The 21,492-nt window shown below is 35.0% G+C and overlaps 2 protein-coding genes across 4 annotated transcripts; both read left to right on the plus strand.

Moving 5' to 3' along the window:
* The first annotated feature begins 4,485 nt into the window (after window positions 1-4,485).
* Window positions 4,486-7,842, plus strand: LOC126723497 (G2/mitotic-specific cyclin S13-7-like). Of its 2 annotated transcripts, none has more exons than XM_050427025.1 (9): window positions 4,486-4,781; window positions 5,662-5,782; window positions 5,878-5,932; window positions 6,030-6,272; window positions 6,365-6,490; window positions 6,565-6,813; window positions 6,908-7,069; window positions 7,167-7,348; window positions 7,471-7,842. In XM_050427025.1, the coding sequence occupies exons 1-9, from the start codon at window positions 4,739-4,741 to the stop codon at window positions 7,628-7,630; spliced, it is 1,341 nt and encodes a 446-aa protein (XP_050282982.1). In that variant the 5' UTR covers window positions 4,486-4,738; the 3' UTR covers window positions 7,631-7,842. The 2 variants fall into 2 exon arrangements, with proteins under 2 accessions (XP_050282982.1, XP_050282977.1); XM_050427020.1 differs by having other exon boundaries at window positions 4,487-4,781; window positions 6,024-6,272.
* A 3,799-nt stretch (window positions 7,843-11,641) lies between these two features.
* LOC126723496 (G2/mitotic-specific cyclin-2-like) lies at window positions 11,642-16,601 on the plus strand. 2 transcript variants are annotated; one of them, XM_050426994.1, is made up of 9 exons: window positions 11,642-12,280; window positions 14,293-14,413; window positions 14,519-14,573; window positions 14,665-14,901; window positions 14,995-15,120; window positions 15,192-15,440; window positions 15,521-15,682; window positions 15,775-15,956; window positions 16,038-16,601. In XM_050426994.1, exons 1-9 carry the CDS (start codon window positions 11,734-11,736, stop codon window positions 16,180-16,182), a joined length of 1,824 nt encoding a protein of 607 aa, XP_050282951.1. In that variant the 5' UTR covers window positions 11,642-11,733; the 3' UTR covers window positions 16,183-16,601. The 2 variants fall into 2 exon arrangements, with proteins under 2 accessions (XP_050282951.1, XP_050282962.1); XM_050427005.1 differs by having other exon boundaries at window positions 14,671-14,901.
* The last annotated feature ends 4,891 nt before the right edge of the window (window positions 16,602-21,492 follow it).

The raw sequence follows: 21,492 nt of genomic DNA on the forward strand, positions 1-21,492 counted from the left end.
ACCTACCTGCCAAAACTTCACCAAGAATCGGATCACACAAAGCTAAACTAATTTAGTTTTCTTCTTTATTATTTCAATTCTTATTAACAATAAATTTATTCTAGGTTTATTTTTTATGAGCATATCAAGAACCTATACGCCAAAAATTCACCAAGAATCGGATCATATAAAAATAAGCTACTTTCGATTTTTCGTTACTATTTTAACCCAAAAAAAAACTCATTCTATATTGTGTGAGCATGTCAAGAACTTAATTATCTGTCAAAACTCGATAAAAATCATATCACTTTTTTTATTATTTAATCAAAATCATATCACTTAAAGCTTTTTTTTTTTTTTTTTTGGTAAAATATATCACTTAAAGCTGAACTACCGTAGCTTTATCTTTATCAGTATTTCAATCTTATGAATAATAAATTCATTATTTAATTCAAATTTTCAATCTGTGTTCTTAATAATAATTAAAAAAAAGTATGTGTGTGAGTGCGTGTGTGCACACCAAGTGTTAATTATAACCACATATTTGAATACCTAATACAAGGACCAACTAAAATAAAGAAAGAAGTAATATTTTTACTAAATCTTGATAAAACTGTACTGTAAGGACCATATTTGAGTCCCTAGCCCAGACGATGGATGGACCTAGATACAAAAAGCCCAAAACAATAAATTTGTAGAGAGTAAATTGGAAAACTAGGTTCAAATGAGCTGAATAACAAGTAAAGTGAACTCAATTGACAAGAACAGGAAAGTAGATTGAATTGATCCAAAGAAAATCGTTATCGGCAAAGTCTGAGAAAGTCAGTTCTTATATATTTCTTACAAGTTTGTTCACAAAGTTGGTTCCTGATTGCTATAGTGTTTCTCTCTTCATTTCTCCCTTCCCTCTTCATGGAAGGTGTCATCTATCATACAATTTTCCTTAAACAATCTTGGCCTTTCACTTGTTGATCATCCAAGCCACCACTTGAGTGCTTGTCCCATCGAACACCCTCTCAGTCTCTTTGTGCGTTGGGATAGCCAATGTAACACTATTCAATGGTCTTCTTCACATTAATGTAACTAGAAAGTTAGCTGTAGAGTATTCAATGCGGTGATAGCAGCTTTCCCCTTAAATATTTTAGGACACTTCCATGTCCTGTGTTCCCATAATGCTTATCCGTATCAACATAGTGTTCCTAGGTCGTTCTCCCAGACGGCAGACCACCATTACTGACCTCGGCCTTGGTTAACCGAGGAGGCTCTCATCCTTGGCACAACCCCTAGGCTATTATGATCAAAACTGACTTCTCCATTTACTAACATGGGCTCTTTTGACAACGTTTATCCTCCTTAGATATTTTCAGTCCTCAACTTGGGCCTTAGATCCGTTATATACATAAATAATAGGCTCCGGGGCCAATGCCCCTACATGTACAATTGGATGTCATATTTTTCCTTCTATGAAGCTTTCAGGAAGAAGATGAATTCTACTAGTATCATGGTACATCAAAAGAATAATGTCTTTAAACGTATTTTCTTGGTTTATGGACACGTGCATAGCTATGATTGTATCCATACACTTCAACTCTTCATATAGCGAACAGTAAGTACATCCATAACAGGCTTTGTCCTGATACGTTGTTGTCCCTTTAGTTTTGCTGTTAATGAATTCCAGTTTATAAAAAAAAAAAAGAAAAAAAAAAGTACATTCATGTTATAGAAAGCAAAAAGAATAGCAGATGTATCAACTTGATGACTCCCCCCATCTTGGCAAGGACATCAGCTACTCTATTGCCTTCCCTATAGGTATGTTGTACTATATACTCTTCAAACTCTTGAAGAAGATTCTTGCACTCCATCACAATGCTCTTCATTAATTTCTTCGTCTTAGACATGTTTGTGATGAGGTTCACAACTACGTTTGCGTCTAGTTCAACAACTCTCTTCACAACTCCAATATTCTTTGCCATAACCAATCCATGCAAGGCTGACAACTCTGCCTCACTACTACTTTTGCGTCTAGTTCAACAACTATATATCTTCGCAACTCCAATATTCTTTGCCATAACCAATCCATGCCGTAAGGCTGACAACTCTGCTATGATACTGCTTGTAAAATCAAACCTGCTAGAAAACCTAATAACCCAATTCCCAAAGGCATCTCGGATAAGTCCTCCTCCAGGAAGCCCTCGATGTTGAATAGATGACCCATCTGTATTAAGCTTAAACCACCCCCATCGGTGATTTCACCAAAACCTTTTTCTCACGTCTTTATGTTCGTCAGCCGATAGCTCAAACATTCTTTCCAAAACCACGACTTCGTAAAAGAGAAAATACCAGAATTATGAAGTAGAGGACACGAACTTGTATGTTTGTATTTATAAAATGGGATTTACTAACGTATGCTCTTAGGACATATACTAGTAAATTATTTTAGAAAATTTTTTATAAAAAAACAAAAAAATAATTAACTGTTTTAATAGTTTTTTTAATTCCTTATAAAAATTTTTCCAAAATAAATGGTTAATGTAGTTTCCTATAAAAAATTTCCCAGTTGCTTTCCTAAACCGACCTTAGTTTTTGATACCGATACTTAGGGTCCGTTTGGATACAGCTGAAAACTGAAAACTGAAATTGAAAACTGAAAAACACTGTAGTGAAATAATTTTTAAATGTGTGAAAAGTATCGTGGGACCCATTTTTAATGAAAAAGTTACTGAAAAGTGAAATTTGTGGGTCCATAAACAGTACACGATGTGTTGTGATTGGTCCAAAAATATTTGAAAAGTCAAAGTTTGCGGCTACTGTTCATTGAACAGTGCATGAACAGTAGCCGCACCCCTCAAAACGCTCAAAAACGCGTGAAAAAAAAAAAAAAAAAAAAAAAAAAAAAACAAAACGTAAACGCAGACTCAGACTTTTCATCCCAATCCAAACGCAACCTTAGTAGGAGTATGATTCTTGGAGAAAGTTTCCTAAACAATATTGTTTATATTAGTTTGGGAAATATATAGAGTCGGTAGGTTTTCTCCTTTTTACTTTTTCTCTAGAAGGATTTGACATGTTTTAAAATTTTAAAAATAAAATAAAAATAACATCTCCTAATAAATCGTTTAACCACTTAACCTGGACGCAACTCCTAGTAAGTTCTAAATTTCATCATTCTTTCTAACCTTTATTCAAAAAAAAAAAAATCCTGATTCTACTTAATTGCTATATATATATATATATATATATAAATTAACAATAGTTTGCTAAAATGCAAAAAATTTCTTTAGATTTTACCAAAATTCATTTCAACTCTTTAACTTTGTTTTTGTTTATTTCATCAGTCCTCTAATTTTCAAAAATGTTCAATTTAGTCATCAATTAAACATGCATTTATCTTTGTTGTTAACATCCCAAAATGATGCCATTTTGGTGTTTTTTTAATATTTAACTATTAATTTTATTTTTTTCTATTTTTTATTAAAAAAAGTTCAGAAATTTTTTTATTAAAAAAAAAAAAAACGTCGTACACAACTGAGACTAAACCTGAAAAAGAAAAAAAAAAAAAAAAAATCACCCAATTCCCCTTCAGTTGCTACAAGCTCATTGATTTTTAGATTTTGTTCAACAATTGTTCTCAGATCCAAACCAAACCACCACACTCACCTCCATTAATCCCCACGCCACCCAGTAGCAGCATGAACTATGAAGCTACTACACCTAGCCAAAAAAAAGAAAAAAAAATCATGGCAACATTTTTTTAAAGAGACATGGCAACCTCTACATGTGGAAGATTAGTTGGTTCAGAGGCAATTATTAAAAAGCATAGATTAGACCTGAAATCTTTCATGATTTGTGGGATAATGTTTGCAGGTCTTTTGGAATTAGTTATTAGTTTTCCTGTATGATCACTGGAAAAGTTGTCAGGTTTCTTTTCTACGTGTTCTTCAATTCCTCTCCCTTTTATTTTTAACGGTCTATGTTAATGAATAATATTAAAACAATTGTTAATTATTTTAGAAAATTTTTTATACAAATTTCTTGAAAATATAAAAAGCTGTAAAAGAAATTAATTATATTTTTATTTTCTCATAAAAAGGTTCCAAAAATATTTCCTATAGAAAAATATTTTTTTATTAGTTTACTTCTTTCTTTTTTTTTTTTTTAATTTAGAAACTTGAAAATTACAAAACTACATAGTATTAATTACATTTAACGGAAACTTACAAAATTTAGAGTAAGCGTTTTGCATTTTTGCCAAAATAGTTTTACTTTATTTTAAAATTATGGGAGAGCGGGTTTGGGTTGCTTTAACCGTGGCCCATTAAAAAAACCCAAAAAGTACTAACCCAGCGGAAAGCCCCTAATGCTAACGGCTATAAAATTCCAAAAATTGAAGCCTGAGGAACTAAATAAGAGCCGTTGGATTGCACATCCATCTAACGGTTCAAATTCGATAAAGAAGTCGACCGTTGGGGCTTGGCCTCGGTTCATATAAGTATTCCTCAAAATTCAAAGCCCTTCATAGAGAAACACACTCATACAGAGCAAAAAAAGCAAAACCAAAAGTTATAGAAATTGAAAAAGAGAGAAACTTTCAGAGAGAAATAGAGATAGAGAGAGAGAACTGTGGTGGAACGAGGTGGCGACCCCAGACGGTGAAGGAGGAGAGACACGCAATAGTCGCCTCCAAGTGTTTTTTTCGTCGCTGTTGTCTAGCTTTGGAGGAGTTTTTCGCTATAGTAATTCTCAAGAACAAGAGCAAGATATGGCTTCTAGAGCTCTTGTTCCTCTGCAACAACAACGCAAAGGTACTATCTTTTTTCCTTTTTTAGATTTCTAACCCAGTTCTTTTTTTTTTGCTTTTTCTGATCTGTTAGCCACTATTGGGTTGAATCTACATCTGGGTTTTCTTTCAATATATGTTCTTTTTTGGGATATGGAACAACTACGTTTTGAATCTGCGACTGGGTTTTCTTTTAAGGTTTTTGATTGTGATTTCTAAACCCATATTTGTTTTTTGATTTTTTTTGATCTGTTAGCCACCATGGGGATGAATCCGCATCTGGGTTTTCTTTTAAGATGTGTTCTTTTTGTTCTATTTGTGGGATATGTAGTAATTACGTTTAATCTGCGTCTGGGTTTTCTTTTAAGGTTTTTGGTTGTGGGATCTTCTTGAGTTATGTTGAATGATTTTGTGGAGACCCATGTAGTGATAATTTCTTTTGATTCTTTCTGAGTTCTTTTGAATTTTTCTTTTGCTCCTAACGTTTTAGGTTGAGAGATTTGATTAAAAGACACATCTTTGGAAAACAAGAAAGAATTAGATCCAAAACAGAAAGGATCATCTATGATCTATCTGAATAAATGTTTGGTTTGTGGTAATTTACAATTTTGGGGGATCTTTTGTTTTGTGCAAATTAGTGATTTTTCTTGACGGCTAATTGGGTTTTGCAAAATATAAGGTTTCAATTTAAGATTTAACATAGTTGCTTGTTAATGTTCGGATAATTGTTGATGGGAAGCTCTCCTTGTTACTTGTTATCATTATAAATTGTATTTGGATCTCTTTGCTCAATTTGTATTTTGGGCTATTTCAGGTTCTTATGTTTTGCCCCCAAAGCCTGGTATTTGTGTTCTAGCTTTTCCTTTTGAAAAGCGTTTTGATTTTGAGATTACTGGTATTTTCAGGTGAAGGAATGCAGAAGAATGTACCTGCAGAAGGAAGGACTAGGCGGGTTCTCCAAGATATTGGTAATATGGTTGCTGAGAGAGCTGTGGAAGTGAAGCTTCAAGCTCAGCCCATTGCAAGGTCTCTCTCTCTCTCTCTCTCACACACACACACACACACACTCACTCATACATCACCTTGCTCACGTGCTTATATGTGTAATTCTTGTCTTGCAGGGCTTTTTGTACAGAACTAATTGCTAATGCACAAGCAGCGGCAGAGAAGAATAAGGTAGCATACCATTTATTTGAAACATATATGTTTTCAGTTAAGTCTTGAATTGCACTGTCACCAAATTAATAAATGTACTGAATTTGTGAAGTTGCAGAAACCAATTAAAGATGCTTTAGGTGCAGTAGCTGGATATGGGGTCGTTGTGAAGAAAGGCGGTGTAGCAACAAAGGTGGCGGCAGCTCAGAAGATTGTCAAGAAGCCTAATCCTGAGGAGGTGATTGTAATTAGCTCAGATGAAGAGGATGAGAGTAAATGCGCTGGTAGAAGAAAATCAAAGGAAGGGCCTTCAAGGAAGAATGTCAAGACCCTCACTGCAATACTCACTGCACGAAGCAAGGTAATTTTTGTATTTTAGGACCCCCATTGTGGTTTCTAATTGTTGATCATGTTCTGTTTCATCGTTTGTACTAAACTTGATTAACCTCACAGGCTGCTTGTGGAATCACCAAAAAGCCCAAGGATCTGATAGAAAACATCGATGCTGCTGATGTTGACAATGAATTGTCGGTGGCTGAATATGTGGATGAAATGTACAAGTTCTACAAAGAGACTGAGGTACTGTTTTTATACCTTCTGACTCTCTCCCACTCTATCTCTACTCTGTCTAATGTTAGAATTTTCTGATGCAGGATTTGAGTCAAGTGCATGACTACATGATTAAGCAAACAGACATAAATGCTAAGATGAGATCAATCCTTGTAGACTGGTTGATAGAGGTTCATCGCAAATTTGAACTCACGCCAGAGACCTTGTATCTCACAATAAATATTGTGGATCGATTCCTTTCGATAATGGCAGTATCTAGGAGGGAACTGCAGTTGGTTGGAATCAGCTCAATGCTAATTGCAAGCAAGTATGAAGAGATTTGGGCACCAGAGGTAGGGATCATATTCTTTGCTTTCACACATGCTCAATGACTTTGTTTTTAATGAAATGTTCTTTTGCCTAATCTTGGGTTTTCAAAATGTGCAGGTCAATGACTTTGTTTGCATTTCAGACAATGCCTATCTTAGGGAACAGATATTGGTCATGGAGAAAACAATCTTGGAAAAGCTGGAATGGTTAATGACAGTCCCTACTCCTTATGTTTTCCTTGTTCGATATATCAAGGCCTCTGTGCCATCTGATAAGCAGGTACACAAATTTTGTTGTGATCTTGAGAAATTTCATGTCTAACATTCTGATTGTAAGAGATAATCGGGACTAATTATGTGATTATTATGATGTGTAGATGGAGAATATGGTGTTTTTCTTAGCTGAACTCGGTCTACTGCACTATCCTACTATAACTACATATTGCCCTTCAAAGATTGCTGCTTCTGCTGTTTATGCTGCACGATGTACCCTTGGCAACAGCCCTTTCTGGAATGAAACACTAGAGCACTACACAGGCTATTCTGAATGCCAGCTAAAGTAAGACTAGATAGTTATTGTTTTGTTAGTCAAATAAGTACATTAGCTGATGAACATTAAGTTATTATATGCATCTCTTTGCATGTACCACAATTGATGATGTTTACTTTGCAATGTAACAGGGATTGCGCAGAGCTCTTGGTAAGCTTACATTCTGTGGCTGCAGAAGGTAAGCTCAAGGCAGTGCATAGGAAATTCACAAGTTCAGATAGGGTTGCTGTTGCTCTTCTCACCCCAGCCAAAAGCCTGTCAAGCAAATCATCTGGAAGAAATTCAACTTAGATAATAGCATTAGTTACCAGTATGTCATGCCACTGTTGTTAATTGGCTGGCAATTGTCAATAGGGAGGAGATCATTTTGCTGTTATGATCCGTCATTTAGCTATTTGTTATATTCTTTCTTCACTTATAGTTTGCAAAAACAAGTGTGTGTCGCTGTTCAACTTTTGTGTAATGATGATTACTAAAAAGTACTTGTGGCTTCATTGTGATTAGTTTTACCAGGTGTTCTTTGCCTCTTCTTCTGTGTTTGGTTACTGAATGTCATATAGCAAAACCAAGAACTTTTGGTGGAGAAATGGACTTTTGGTGGGATGCATTTTCCTATCATAGTTGAGATGGTGTAAAGGCAATTTCCATTGTGTCAAATTGTGAGTCTTATTACTGACGTTTAACTTTTATTGTGTACTAATCACAACATGCTATCTTAACAATTGTAAAAAAAAAAAAAAAAAAAGGTAACAAAATTTTTTGTATGAGTTCTTCTTGCAAGACTTGGAAGGTTCAAATTCTTGTATGAATGGTTCAAATTCAAGACATTGTAAATTTTTTAAATATTAAACTTTGAAGAAATTTTTTTGCGGCCATGGTTTTTCTTGACTCAAATAATTCAAGACCCTTTTCTGGTCTCCAAAAGCTCTTCTTTATGTGAATCTTTTTTCCAAGCCTCAAATTGAATAAACAAAATAACAATCAAAGTGGCTAGTGCCATGTTATTTCAGGACTTAGGCAAGGTAGCCCAAGCACTACGTTCAAGGCGTAACGTTACAATAATAAAAAAGAAGAAGCGATAAATTAGCAATTGTTCCACCAAGCTTAATGACCGGTGCTGTTGGCAATTTCATTGACTTAACCCTAGTCCCACAGCAGCCCTTCTTGTCATGCACCTCGGCCTCAACCTTTTTCCCAGTCTCCATCCTTCTTTCCAAGCTCCAATCTCCTCTCTAGGAACTCCGAATTCTCCTTCCAGACCTCTCCATTAGCAAGAACCTCCTTCTTCCATATAGGAACCGTTGCCTTTTAACTCATCAATCACATACTTACAAGCATCCAACGCATCAATTCGGTGAACAGATGAGATTGCAATGAAGACATTTGTTTCTCCCACTGGAACCGGCCCCAGCCGGTGAGCAACAGCAATGGAGTGGAGATTCTAGGATGATCTAGCAGATGAACAAATGAATTTAAGGCATCGGATTGCCATCGGTGTATATGCCTCATATCTTAGCTCCAAGACTACTTTTCCTTCAAAGGTGTCGCGTGTTGTGCCGGAAAATGTTGCTATTGCACCAGCTTGTGGGGGCTCTTACATAGTTTATGTACTTGGCAAGGTCAATTGGATTATGCTCTTCCAAGATTTCCACTAAAGTTTTTTCCTCAGCAGCCATCATTTGAGGGACAGTTGGACTTATTCTGAGCTCTGAAGGATTAAGTAACTTATATTTCTTCGCGTATATTTCCAAAGAGTAATAGAAACGTGTGGTTCAATGGTCCAGATTCCAGAAGGATGGCAATATCAGCCACACTGTTTGCATGAGGAAACAAGGGGGGAAAATTGGTGTATGAATTTGGAATGTCAATATCATGACCCAAGCAACAAAACTTTAAAGAAAAAAAGGTATAATGACATCATAATCGGAGAACTTTTTCTTTTTCTTCTTTTTTTTTTCAAAAAAATGAGAATATACATAAGCTAGCTTTAACTTCAAGGAGAGGACGAAGGGGAAGGAAAGATGGCACCAAGTAAAAAAGTAGTATGACAAAAGTTTAGTGTCCACAATCAGAGATTCTTTGTTGAAAGTTGGAAAGGGCAGTTTTCATCTTAACAAGCACATAATTAAAGCCTTTCGGACCTTCTTCATAGTTCATAGAATTTATTCAAACTGACATCCAGGCATAATCAGATCAAGTTGTAAATGGGAGAAAAAACGTTAACATGAAAATCCCTCATAAAGGAACACGCCACCTAATATATGGAAGGGAAAATTCATGTATTAATTCAAGAAGTTCAATTGAGGTAAAAAAAACGAAACCTTGCATGGAGGTCAATAAGAAAAGTTCTGGCTTTAATAATCACTCTTGTTCAATGAGAAAGCATAATTTTGTCTTTAAACTGAAATCTCTCTGATGGTCAAGATGTAAAATTCAGAAAATGAAATTTGTTAAAAGTATTTTAGCATGCCGTGATTTTAGAACAGTCACTAAAGCCAACAGCATGCCATGATTTTAAAACAGTCGCTAAAGCCAACATGTCAATGGAGGCAATAAAGCCACTGAGACCATAGATGATTAAATTTCACAAGTGAATAGCAGAGATGTTATGTGAGTTTCTTAGCAATTTAACGAGGCACAAGACTAGATGGGGCCCCAATCAAAACTTTTCCTTATACAGAATTGAAGACAATGTTCACCTATAGGCAACAGTAATCACACTTTTGAAAACACCCATCAATTTGACATATACAACAATTACATAGACATTTGATAAATGGTTTAAACCCAAAATATTTTATATATAGATATTTGTGTGTGTGTGTATTTTTATGTACCAATAAAATAAGGTAAGAAAATGCCATAGAGTTCTTCAGCCAGTCACTGGTGCTTTGTCTATGTCATCTTTTGCAACTGAAACATTCAAAACCCTACCAAGGCATATTTTCAATATTACCTAAGAGTACAAGCACAGAATGATGCAGGACAATGAACTCTAAGAGGAGGACTTGTGTTTGAGAAACAAAAATAAGAATAACACAAAGGACAAAGACCTATGAATCAACTAAGGTTTGCTTTAAATCAGCACAAAGCTTTGGAAAAGAAAAATAGAACCCAAGACTCACCAGTTCACCACCTTGAGTTGCTTGGAATCAACAAGTGTAGGAAAAGGATAGGAACCTATCAATCAGCACCTAGGCTACCTTGGAATCATCTCCAAAAACTGAGAAAATTCCAACTCAAATTTTATAAATCCCTGTTCAACTATCTAATGCTGATTGTTCAGTCCAAGGCTCTTTGATAGGCTCTCCAAATTACATCAACATGGAAAGAAAATAAACTAATGCCGAGAGTACTTATTGTGCCCTGCCGTGTTGATCGATGTATAAAACATTATGTCCAATTATAAAATATATATGGGAAAAATGCATAAAACATTATGTCCAATTATAAAATATATATGAGAAACATGCCAAGAGATTTCTATTGTTTTACATTATGTCTTTGTCCTAAGTTGTGTTGGCAACCTTTTGCTTTCGACTTGGTTACATTTGTCTACTTAGTTGTGTTGGTAAAATGAGCTTTTATTATTTCAACCATGGATATTGTGTAAATATGGCATTTTACAGGGAGACCGCACTTGGAAAGCGGGAGTTGTTGATAGTGAATACATTTTTCATAAGGGCATACAAATTGTGGGTGAGAGTGGACTGCCTGCAATAAAAATGAACTTTGCCTTCTCTCCCATTTTCTTGTTGATAGTTCTTTACTTTTGAAACATAAAAAATAAAATATTTCTATTTCCAAAACCGCTTGTCTTAAATTTTGCAAGTTTGTTTGTTAAATTTTTTCATTTAATGGGGTAGCACATGACAACAAGCTAAACCTAATGGTTGTGTTAAATAGATTTTATTTCTCTTAATTATTTTTGAAAATATTTTTTCAAAAATTAAAAAAGTATTGACAATTTTTTTAATTTTTGAAAAAATGTTTTCAAAAGTTATTGATTTAATGTGTGGACTAACTGTACCTTTATTAAATATATTTATTTGTTTAAATATTTATTTATAAGTTCAAGCATGTCAGAAAAAAGGACCATTAATGATATGGTTAAGAAATATAGAGAATATTGGACGGCTGTTATGAATAATGCGCTTATTGAGGACAAACTCATCATAAAAGTGCCTTTAGCAAAAGCAACCAAATCCATCCACACCTTCCATTTCATTCTCCCTCTTCTTCATCTGACGGTCCATATTTCACCACGTACACCTTTCCTCTCTTTCCTCGATGAATACCCCATCTCATCATTTCGAACACAGCAACGCTCTCTCACTCGAAGAGAAAAAACAGAAAAACAGAAAAGCTCTCTCAGATTCACAGGCAATCCAACAATGGCGTCTATGCTGTCTCTGAAACTGGTTCTGATCTCTACCGGTGTGTTAACCATGGCCATGGCGTTGAAGGTCTCAGTCTCTGTGGTATCGGATTTCGTGGTCTCGGAAGTCCCTTCCATTTGGAGCATCGTGCTGACTTGGCTGAGGCCTCCTTACCTCTACATCGTCATCAACTGCATCATCATCAGCATCGTCGCTTCCTCCAAGCTCCACACGAGGACCGAAGAAGATCCGGCGCCGGAGATGGTTCCGCTTACTACTGTGCCGGTTGGGGAGGTCTCCGATGACGTACGGATCAGCGATTACAGTGACATGTACGAAAACGGCGTTGTTTTGAGTGGCGGAGGATTAGGATACAGTGTTGGTTACGATGCGGCGGAGAAGAAAGTGATGGACGGCGGTGATGATGAGGCTAAGGTGGTGGCGTCGAGGCCGGTAGAGAGGAAAGATTCAATGGAGCTTTCGTTTTTGAATAATGAGAATGAGAAACCGCCGGTTTCTGCGAGATTCGCTCACCGAAAAGCTGTGAAAGCTAGTCCTGAAGGTACTTTTTTTTACTCTCTCTAAGGATTTAGTTGCAGGTGAAGTTGTGAACGAATCTGGAATTTTTGACCGTTGCATTTGGTGAACTAATAATAACTATAATAACTCTTCGCTTTTTTGAAATAGTCGCGGTGGTCCCGTAAATGTCGAAGGACCTATTGGTAAGGCTAGCCACCGCGCCGAAACGGTGAGCTAGGGGGACTGACTGGTCTTAGGCTCTATCACCCCCCCCCCCCCCCCACCTTAAATGAGGACATGGAAAAAATTATGGGAGCAATTCAGGATGTTGCTTTAGCAATGAGAGAAGGAAATTCAGCACTTAAGGAAGGAAATTTAATTTTTGAGAGAAGCTTGATGTTGGAAAAAATGGCTAAATATACAAGTTTTGATTTAATAATATAAACCCTCAAAAGTTAGCAAGGACAAAAATAAATAGATAGAGATAGAAAGATGTCACAAACGAAAAACTGAATAGGAAAGAACGTGAAAACTGGGTTTCTTACATGCCAACTAAAGGAAGATAAGTGGGTTGAACTAAAGGACAAGACCTCCAATGATTACTGTGCAGATTTGATGCCCAACGGACTAGAAGAAAGAAAAGGTGAGATCCAAGAATGATGTAACAAACCCAGGTCCAAATCTAAGCCAACATCTAGTTCATTGTGTTTCAATTTACCACCTAAGATATGCAAAGCATTATAAACTCATAACAAGATTTATTCCTAACCAATGTGAGATACAAAGCAAAGATTAAGTGTTTGAAACACACTCACTCTAACACTTGGCACGTCTTCCCATTCCTGAGCAAGACGTGTTCCATCTCTTGGATGAGATAGGAATTGATTCTAGATTGCGAATGAGGACTTATCTCTATCTTTAAGAATTTAGATATGTTGAGAGCTTTTATTGGCTATCTAGTGGAGGATTGCAAGGAGCTATTGTTCACGATGATGTCTGATCCTTAAATTTCTTTAACAGTTAGACAAGTAAATGTTTCAAGACAATTTCAGCTTCTTGGGATTAATTTTTATTTGGCACCAGCTTGTGTTTATTTTTAGTTTTGCTTTCTAAAACAAGTTTGTTGGCAATTACAGATATGGTCATAGCTCATTGTAACAATACTGTTTACTGTTTACTGGTATAGGTGCTAGTTCCACTTGCAATTCGTGGCTCTCTCTGGGTAGTCTTTATTTGGGTTTCTATTCTATTTCTAGGCTTTTGGGTCTAGTTTCTCAAAAAAAAAAAAAAAAAAATGCTAAGTCTTTGTTGAAAAACGAATTATTTTTACCATATCAACGAAATTGCGAATAGAGGAAAAAAAAAATTGTATGTTATCTGTATCCATAAATTAAAGGATATTACACAATTTTTTAATAAGAAAATTAAACATTTAATTATTTGTTATAAATTACAATGCACTTTTTTCAAGGACATGTCAACATGTTTACACAAGGAAAAATACATGTAAAATAAATTCACGAATTCAACCTTGAAAAACACATCACAAATTCAAAAATGATGTTTATGTTTTTTTTTAAAATAATGCATAAATTAAATTCACGTACTAAGCAAAATAAAAAATATATATATTAAAAATAATAATAATAAATGAAAGAAACACTCAAAATTTAATATTTTGTTGATTTTTTCAATAAACAAACAAACCAAACATTTTTTTTCTTATTTTAATTATTATCAATTAAGGATGGTTTTTTTTAGTATAATAAAAAAGCAGAAAAAAATATTTAATCAAGACCAATGTTGATTATTTAATTCACATAAAAAAAAATTATCAAAAAAAAATATTGCATGCTATAGTCATAATTATTTAATGTAACAAATTAATAATAGACCAATGTTACAAGTCCATTTTCAAATAGGGGTAAATTACTCTCTTTGCTCAATTTGTATTTTGGGCTATTTCAGGTATGTTTTGCCCCCAAAGCCTGTTATTTGTGTTCTAGCTTTTTCTTTCGAATAGCCTTTTGATTTTGAGATTACTGGTATTTTCAGGTGAAGGAATGCTGAAGAATGTACCTGCAGAAGGAAGGACTAGGCGGGTTCTCCAAGATATTGGTAATATGGTTGCTGAGAGAGCTGTGGAAGTGAAGCTTCAAGCTCAGCCCATTGCAAGGTCTCTCTCTCTCTCTCTCTCTCTCTCTCTCACACACACACACACACACACTCACTCACACATCACCTTGCTCACGTGCTTCTATGTGTAATTCTTGTCTTGCAGGGCTTTTTGTACAGAACTAATTGCTAATGCACAAACAGCAGCAGAGAAGAACAAGGTAGCATACCATTTATTTGAAACATATATGTTTTCAGTTAAGTCTTGAATTGCACTGTCACCAAATTAATAAATGTACTGAATTTGTGAAGTTGCAGAAACCAATTAAAGATGCTTTAGGTGCAGTAGCTGGATATGGGGTTGTTGTGAAGAAAGGCGGTGTAGCAACAAAGGTGGCAGCAGCTCAAAAGATTGTCAAGATGCCTAATCCTGAGGAGGTGATTGTGATTAGCTCAGATGAAGAGGATGAGGGTAAATGTGCTGGTTCAAGAAAATCAAAGGATGGGCCTTCAAGGAAGAATGTCAAGACCCTCACTGCTCGAAGCAAGGTAATTTTTGTATTTTAGGACCCCCCATTGTGGTTTCTAATTTTTGATCATGTTCTGTTTCATTGTTTGTACTAAACTTGATTAACCTCACAGGCTGCTTGTGGAATCACCAAAAAGCCCAAGGATCTGATAGAAAATATCGATGCTGCTGATGTTGACAATGAATTGGCGGTGGCTGAATATGTGGATGAAATGTACAAGTTCTTCAAAGAGACTGAGGTACTGTTTAACCTTCTCTCTCTCTCTCTCTCTCTCTCTCTCTCTCATGTTGTTAGAATTTTCTGATGCAGGATTTGAGTCAAGTGCATGACTACATGATTAAGCAGACACACATAAGTGCTAAGATGAGATCAATCCTTGTAGACTGGTTGATAGAGGTTCATCGCAAATTTGAACTCACGCCAGAGACCCTGTATCTCACAATAAATATTGTGGATCGATTCCTTTCAATAATGGTGGTATCTAGGAGGGAACTTCAGTTGGTTGGAATCAGCTCAATGCTAATTGCAAGCAAGTATGAAGAGACTTGGGCACCAGAGGTAGGGATCAGTACATGCTCAATGACTTTTTTTTTAATGAAATGTTCTTTTGCCTAATCTTGGGTTTTCAAAATGTGCAGGTCAATGACTTTGTTTACATTTCAGACAATGCCTATCTTAGGGAACAGATATTGGTCATGGAGAAAACAATCTTGGAAAAGCTGGAATGGTTAATGACAGTCCCTACTCCTTATGTTTTCCTTGTTCGATATATCAAGGCCTCTGTGCCATCTGATAAGCAGGTACACAAATTTTGTTGTGATGAAATTTCATGTCTAACATTCTGATTGTAAGAGATAATTGGGACTAATTATTTGATTTTTATGATGTGTAGATGGAGAATATGGTGTTTTTCTTAGCTGAACTTGGTCTACTGCACTATCCTACTATAACTTCATATTGCCCTTCAAAGATTGCTGCTTCTGCTGTTTATGCTGCACGATGTACCCTTGACAACAGCCCTTCCTGGAATGAAACTCTAGAGCACTACACAGGCTATTCTGAATGCCAGCTAAAGTAAGTTGATGAACATTTAGTTATTATATGCATCTCTTTCCATGTACCACAATTGATGATGTTTACTTTGCAATGTAACAGGGATTGCGCGGAGCTCTTGGTAACCTTACATTCTGTGGCTGCAGAAAGTAAGCTCAAGGAAGTGCATGGGAAATTCACAAGTTCAGATAGGGGTGCTGTTGCTCTTCTCACCCCAGCCAAAAGCCTGTCAAGCAAATCATCTTGAAGAAACTTGTGTTCAACTTAGATGATGGCATTAGTTACCAGTATGTCACGCCACTCTTGGTAAGCTTACATTCTGTGGCTGCAGAAAGTAAGCTCAAGGCAGTGCATAGGAAATTCACAAGTTCAGATAGGGGCGCTGTTGCTCTTCTCACCCCAGCCAAAAGCCTGTCAAGCAAATCATCTTGTAGAAACTTGTATTCAACTTAGATGATGGCATTAGTTACCAGTATGTCACGCCACTGTTGTTAATTGGCTGGCATTTGTTAATAGGGAGGAGATCATTTTGCTGTTATGATCCTTCATTTAGCTTCTACTAGTGGAGGGCCCGCCCAATGCGCGGATAATGTTGTAAGCTGCTATATGAGAATGTTATGTAGAATATGGAACATATGTTAAAGTAATAACATGAACATTTTTTTATCTACTAAAAAAAATTGCAATTAAATTTTCAATTAGAATTAATCCAATGACATTTGCTAATTAGTTACATGCTGCATCAATAGAATTTTTCATTTAACATAACATTTATCCACAACTCCACAAGTTGTAGATGACTTCAATAAAACAAAACTCACTTGAAGTTAAATAGGGGCACCACCAATTGTACTTAAGCGGAAAAAAAAAGTTGAAGTTACATGCTACATCAAAACAATTTTTCATTAACCACTACAAAAAAATTGGGTTTAGGTGGCATTTGTAATGTAACATTTATCTTCAACTCCACAAATTACAAATAACTTCAATAATAAAAAAAGGAATTAACAACTCACTTTTAGTTAATTAGGGGCAGCACTAAATGTCACTAAACAACTATCACAACTTGATATAAAAGGAAATCAGAAACCTTGACATCAAAGACATGTACCTCACAATTTTTGTTTGAGACCCCAACATCGCCATTCACATCCAGTGGAGCAATATCCCTCTACTTGTGAACAGCAAACACAAACATCAAAACACATCAAATTGTGCCCACAACTAATACAATAGTACCTACACAAAATCATTTTGACATTAAGTCCTTAACATCGACACAGTAAGCAAAATAAATCAGAGAGCTTTAAAAAAATCCATGCATTCTACTTTCATGGCTTCCATTACTACTTATAACCAACTCAACTTCTTCCTCAGTGAGACTTTGCTCTATGTGGAGATTTATATAACAGTAAAGTAAAATCACAAAAGTTAAAGGGTAATTTCATCCTATTATTCATTTCTATTAGGGGCTGGCCAAATGAAATAGGAGGTATGTTATCAAAATCAAATTCTAAAAAAAGAAGAAAAAAAAAAGAGCAAAACACTTAGGCATTTTAACTAACAGTTTGCGTGCAAATACCCATTTGATATTCAAGTAGACAACAGAAGTATTTAAATAATAAAAAGGAGAGAAGAAAATAGAAGGCAAAAAATACCTTGAGTTTAGCAAAGAAGGAATGAAGTTTGAATCTAATACACAGCTATCAGAGGAAGATGTAAGCTTCAAAGCAAATTGGTATCGATGGAGGAAGCAAAGGCAAAGTGAGAGAATAAAATCAGAGGTATATAAATATAATGGCATTTGGGTTATTCTTTAAAAAAACAATACACCGGTTCACTTTTCTTTGTCCAGCGAGCTATAGGACTATAACGGGTTTTTATAACATGCAAATAATGGGAGAAACTATTTGATTTCAGAAAAAAAAAATTAATAATAATAATAAATTAGTAGTGGAAGAGTCCAATACTGAAGTCCAAAAGACTAAATACGTTGAAATATTTTTAATCTTCAGAATTGATTGACTAAACTGGTCACTACATTGAGACTACAAATCCTGGTGTTGAGATGAGCTAAACGTGGGAACAATCAATTACTATCATCTAAATGTGGGGACAATCAAAAGAGTTACACTTGCACTGTAATTTGCTCTAATTTGTCATCTTAATGGGCTTCTTGCCTTTAATAAAGTTTAAAACGCCAGCCCATGTTTTGAAGTATAGTAGGATGAGTTGGAAGAAAGTTAATGATTAAGGATAACGTAAAATTAGAGTAGCACATAGTTTTGGAGAATGCTGTACATATATTATAGCACATCACTTGCTACAAGAACTTAACTATAGCATATATATATATATATAAACAAACAAACAAAAACAAAGCACAAACATAGTGTTTTTTTTTTTCCTTTTTAACCTAGACAGGCCACGATAATCACAGTTTAGCTTAAGGTTCTACGCCAATCCATTTGTGTAGGATCATTCATAACATTAAAAGACCACATATAAACCTAAAATCCATTTAATTTTGAAAGGAAATGTTTCAGAATTTTTTTTTTAGATGTTACTTTCTATGAAAACCAAATAACTTTGTCCACTAACCATCATAATTAAGAATAATGTCACCCACTAACCCCATGGATCTTATTGCAGTAGGAAAAACCAATGTAAGAAAAGAAAAATATCTGCTTATGATTACAACGTAATGAAAACACATTAAAACAAAGAGAAAAACCAGCAGTGTTGCAATACAAACCCAATACAAATATTCATCAGTAAACATGCCTCTTTCCTTGAGACGGGTCTTTCCAACACTTGGTTTACTGGAGTTAATTGCAGGTTGTACCAAAGGAATCAAAATGATATTTAAGCAAATTTCGTTGAGAGCATATTTAAGTTTATCAAATATATAAATTCATATATGTTATTTATGGGAAGAACTAAATACAAATTGAAGGAGTTTTTGAACTTGTTAATTGAGTTCATCGTAGGTTAATCTCATCTACATATCAAGATGAGAATGGACCTTTTTAATATTGTAGAACATATGGAAAAATCATACTGTTTATCAATATATATGAAACTAATGACTTTAAGCACAAAATACCTTGGAGAGTGAATAGAGAATGGTTTCTAATCTTTGGTCACAATGAAAGCACAAACATCCTCTAGGGAGGGTCCCATTTGATGTATGTCAAGGAAAGCTAAAAACTGTTTGAAGAACTGGAAAGATTAGTACATATATCATTAGAAGAAACTTTCAGCTGTCAAACTATCAAACTCCATTAAGCAAAAACATAAACGTATGTGAACATATACAGAAACATATTAAGCCAAAAAGCTGACACTATGAGATTGATTTGAGAAGATACTTCTAGTGCTTGTGAACATAAAAAGAATCATCCTGGCTCTCAACAAATTAAGACACAGTCTTTTCTTTTGTAACATCAAATGCGGAAAGGGTCTTCACTACTTAGTCTAGAATAAAGATCTGGTTTTCTCATCAATATTCAGTGGTCAAGAAATGAATAAGAAACTCACAAACCACACTTCATGATAAATATAGCAACAACGTTAAGTCTTATAGCAAATCTAAAAACTTATACACGAAATTTACTTTAATTTTGGTTAAATAAAAAAAAAAAATTTACAAATTACCACATATATAGAAGTCTGTAGCACTCTAAGAAATTGAATCAAAGTATTACAAACCACCTTTCTTAGAGAAATTTAATTAAACACATTACACGCAACAACTTTTTATGTTCATAAAGTTGATCTTTCAAATAAAATAAACAAATGAAGGGATTAAAAAAAAAAACTGCATAAACATAGAGACAGTACATTCATATTAAAAAGAAGAAGAATGATTAACCTTCAATTAAAAGCAAGTTAGGTCTGGCCTTTGAAGATTATTCCTTTTGTATCTGTGAAGGTCTTATTTAGCCTTGAAGTTCTTTCTCCCTTTCTTCCTGAGTAGCAACCATCTTTCTTTCTCCTTTTTTTGGGCACAGTCTCATTACCGAGTTCATTTCACTTATAATAGATGAAAGCAGGAACGTAAGAAAAGTCATGTTAATTATGAGGAAGACAGAGAGGTTGGCAATTTGAAACGACTAAATCTTGTAGAAGAAGAGGAAACAACAGCTAAGCTTTTGAAGAGAAGACTGAGAGTGGAGTCCTACGTAGCACTACACAATGTAAATGCTAACAGTAAAATAAATAAATTAAAAAAAAAAAAAAAAAAAAAAGGGGTTAACACGATACCCAACCAATGGGAGTTATTCATTGGTATTTTGATACCCAAACCAATGGGGCTTATTCATTAGTACTCTGATACCCAGCCAATGGGGGTTATTCATTGGTAATCTGATACCCACCCAATGAGGATTATTCATTGGTATTCTGATACCCAAACCAATGGGGGTTATTCATTGGTAATCTGATACCCAGCCAATGGGAATTATTCATTGGTACTCTGATGCTCAGTCACGGAGATATAACGTGACCATAGTCATAAGATTGTTAAGAATATGAATTACGTTTGAATATTTGAACTGTTTTGAGTCCTTAAAACTACATATATTAGAGCGCCATATGGCAAGAGCTCGTGCACTCTCACATGAAGTCTCTGCTTATATATATATATATTGATTGATTTGTTATACATTCTTTCTTCACTTGTAGTTTGCAAAAACATGTGTATGAGGCTGTTCAACTTTTGGGTAATGATGATTACTAAATGTACTTGTGGCCATCCTTCATTATGATTAGTTTTACCAGGTGTTCTTTGCCTCTTCTATGTTTGGTTACTGAATGTCATACAGCAAAACCAAGAACTTTTGGTGGAGAAGAGAAAAATGGACTTTTGGTGGATGGCATTTTCTTATCATAGTTGAGATGGCGAAAGATGGTCATATGTGTTAGGGGCACAACCCTTTTCACGGTTTTCTATTGTGTCAAATTGTGAGTCTTTCACAACATGCTATCCTAACAGTTGTAAAAAAAAAGTAACAAATTTTTTGTATGAATGTTCTTCCTCTATTACCTGTTATAGGTGAAGAAGAAATTCTTCTTGCAAGACAGTAAAAGTTCTTAGATAATCCCGACACACCTTCAAATTGTAAATTTTAATATTCAAACATCTTTCTATAATATTTAAATGGTTAATTTATAAATAAAAATGCTCCTTATATTGTTAGGGGTATTATTATTAAAACATTTGAAGAAATTTTTTTGCGGCCATGGCTTTACTTCTCTGGTCCTTTCCAAAAGCTCTTCTTTGATATATCACATCTTTTTACTAGGAGAAAAAAATGATGGTTATAAAGGAGCCTCAAATTGACTTGGTATTACAAGAAGCAGATGCTGGTTAATCAAAGTGCAGTGGGCTAAGCATGTGCCATGTTGTTTCAGGACTTAGCCAAGGATAGAGACCCCAAAAGAGATTCCCCAAGCACTAAGATTAAGACAATGTTCCTAATCCAAACCGGCCACCACCACCCAGTAGGTCTCAAAATTCTGTCAAAGTCACTCATGTGGACACACAGAAAGGATG

Source organism: Quercus robur, chromosome 1 (assembly GCF_932294415.1).
Source record: "Quercus robur chromosome 1, dhQueRobu3.1, whole genome shotgun sequence".
Classification (NCBI taxonomy): domain Eukaryota; kingdom Viridiplantae; phylum Streptophyta; class Magnoliopsida; order Fagales; family Fagaceae; genus Quercus; species Quercus robur.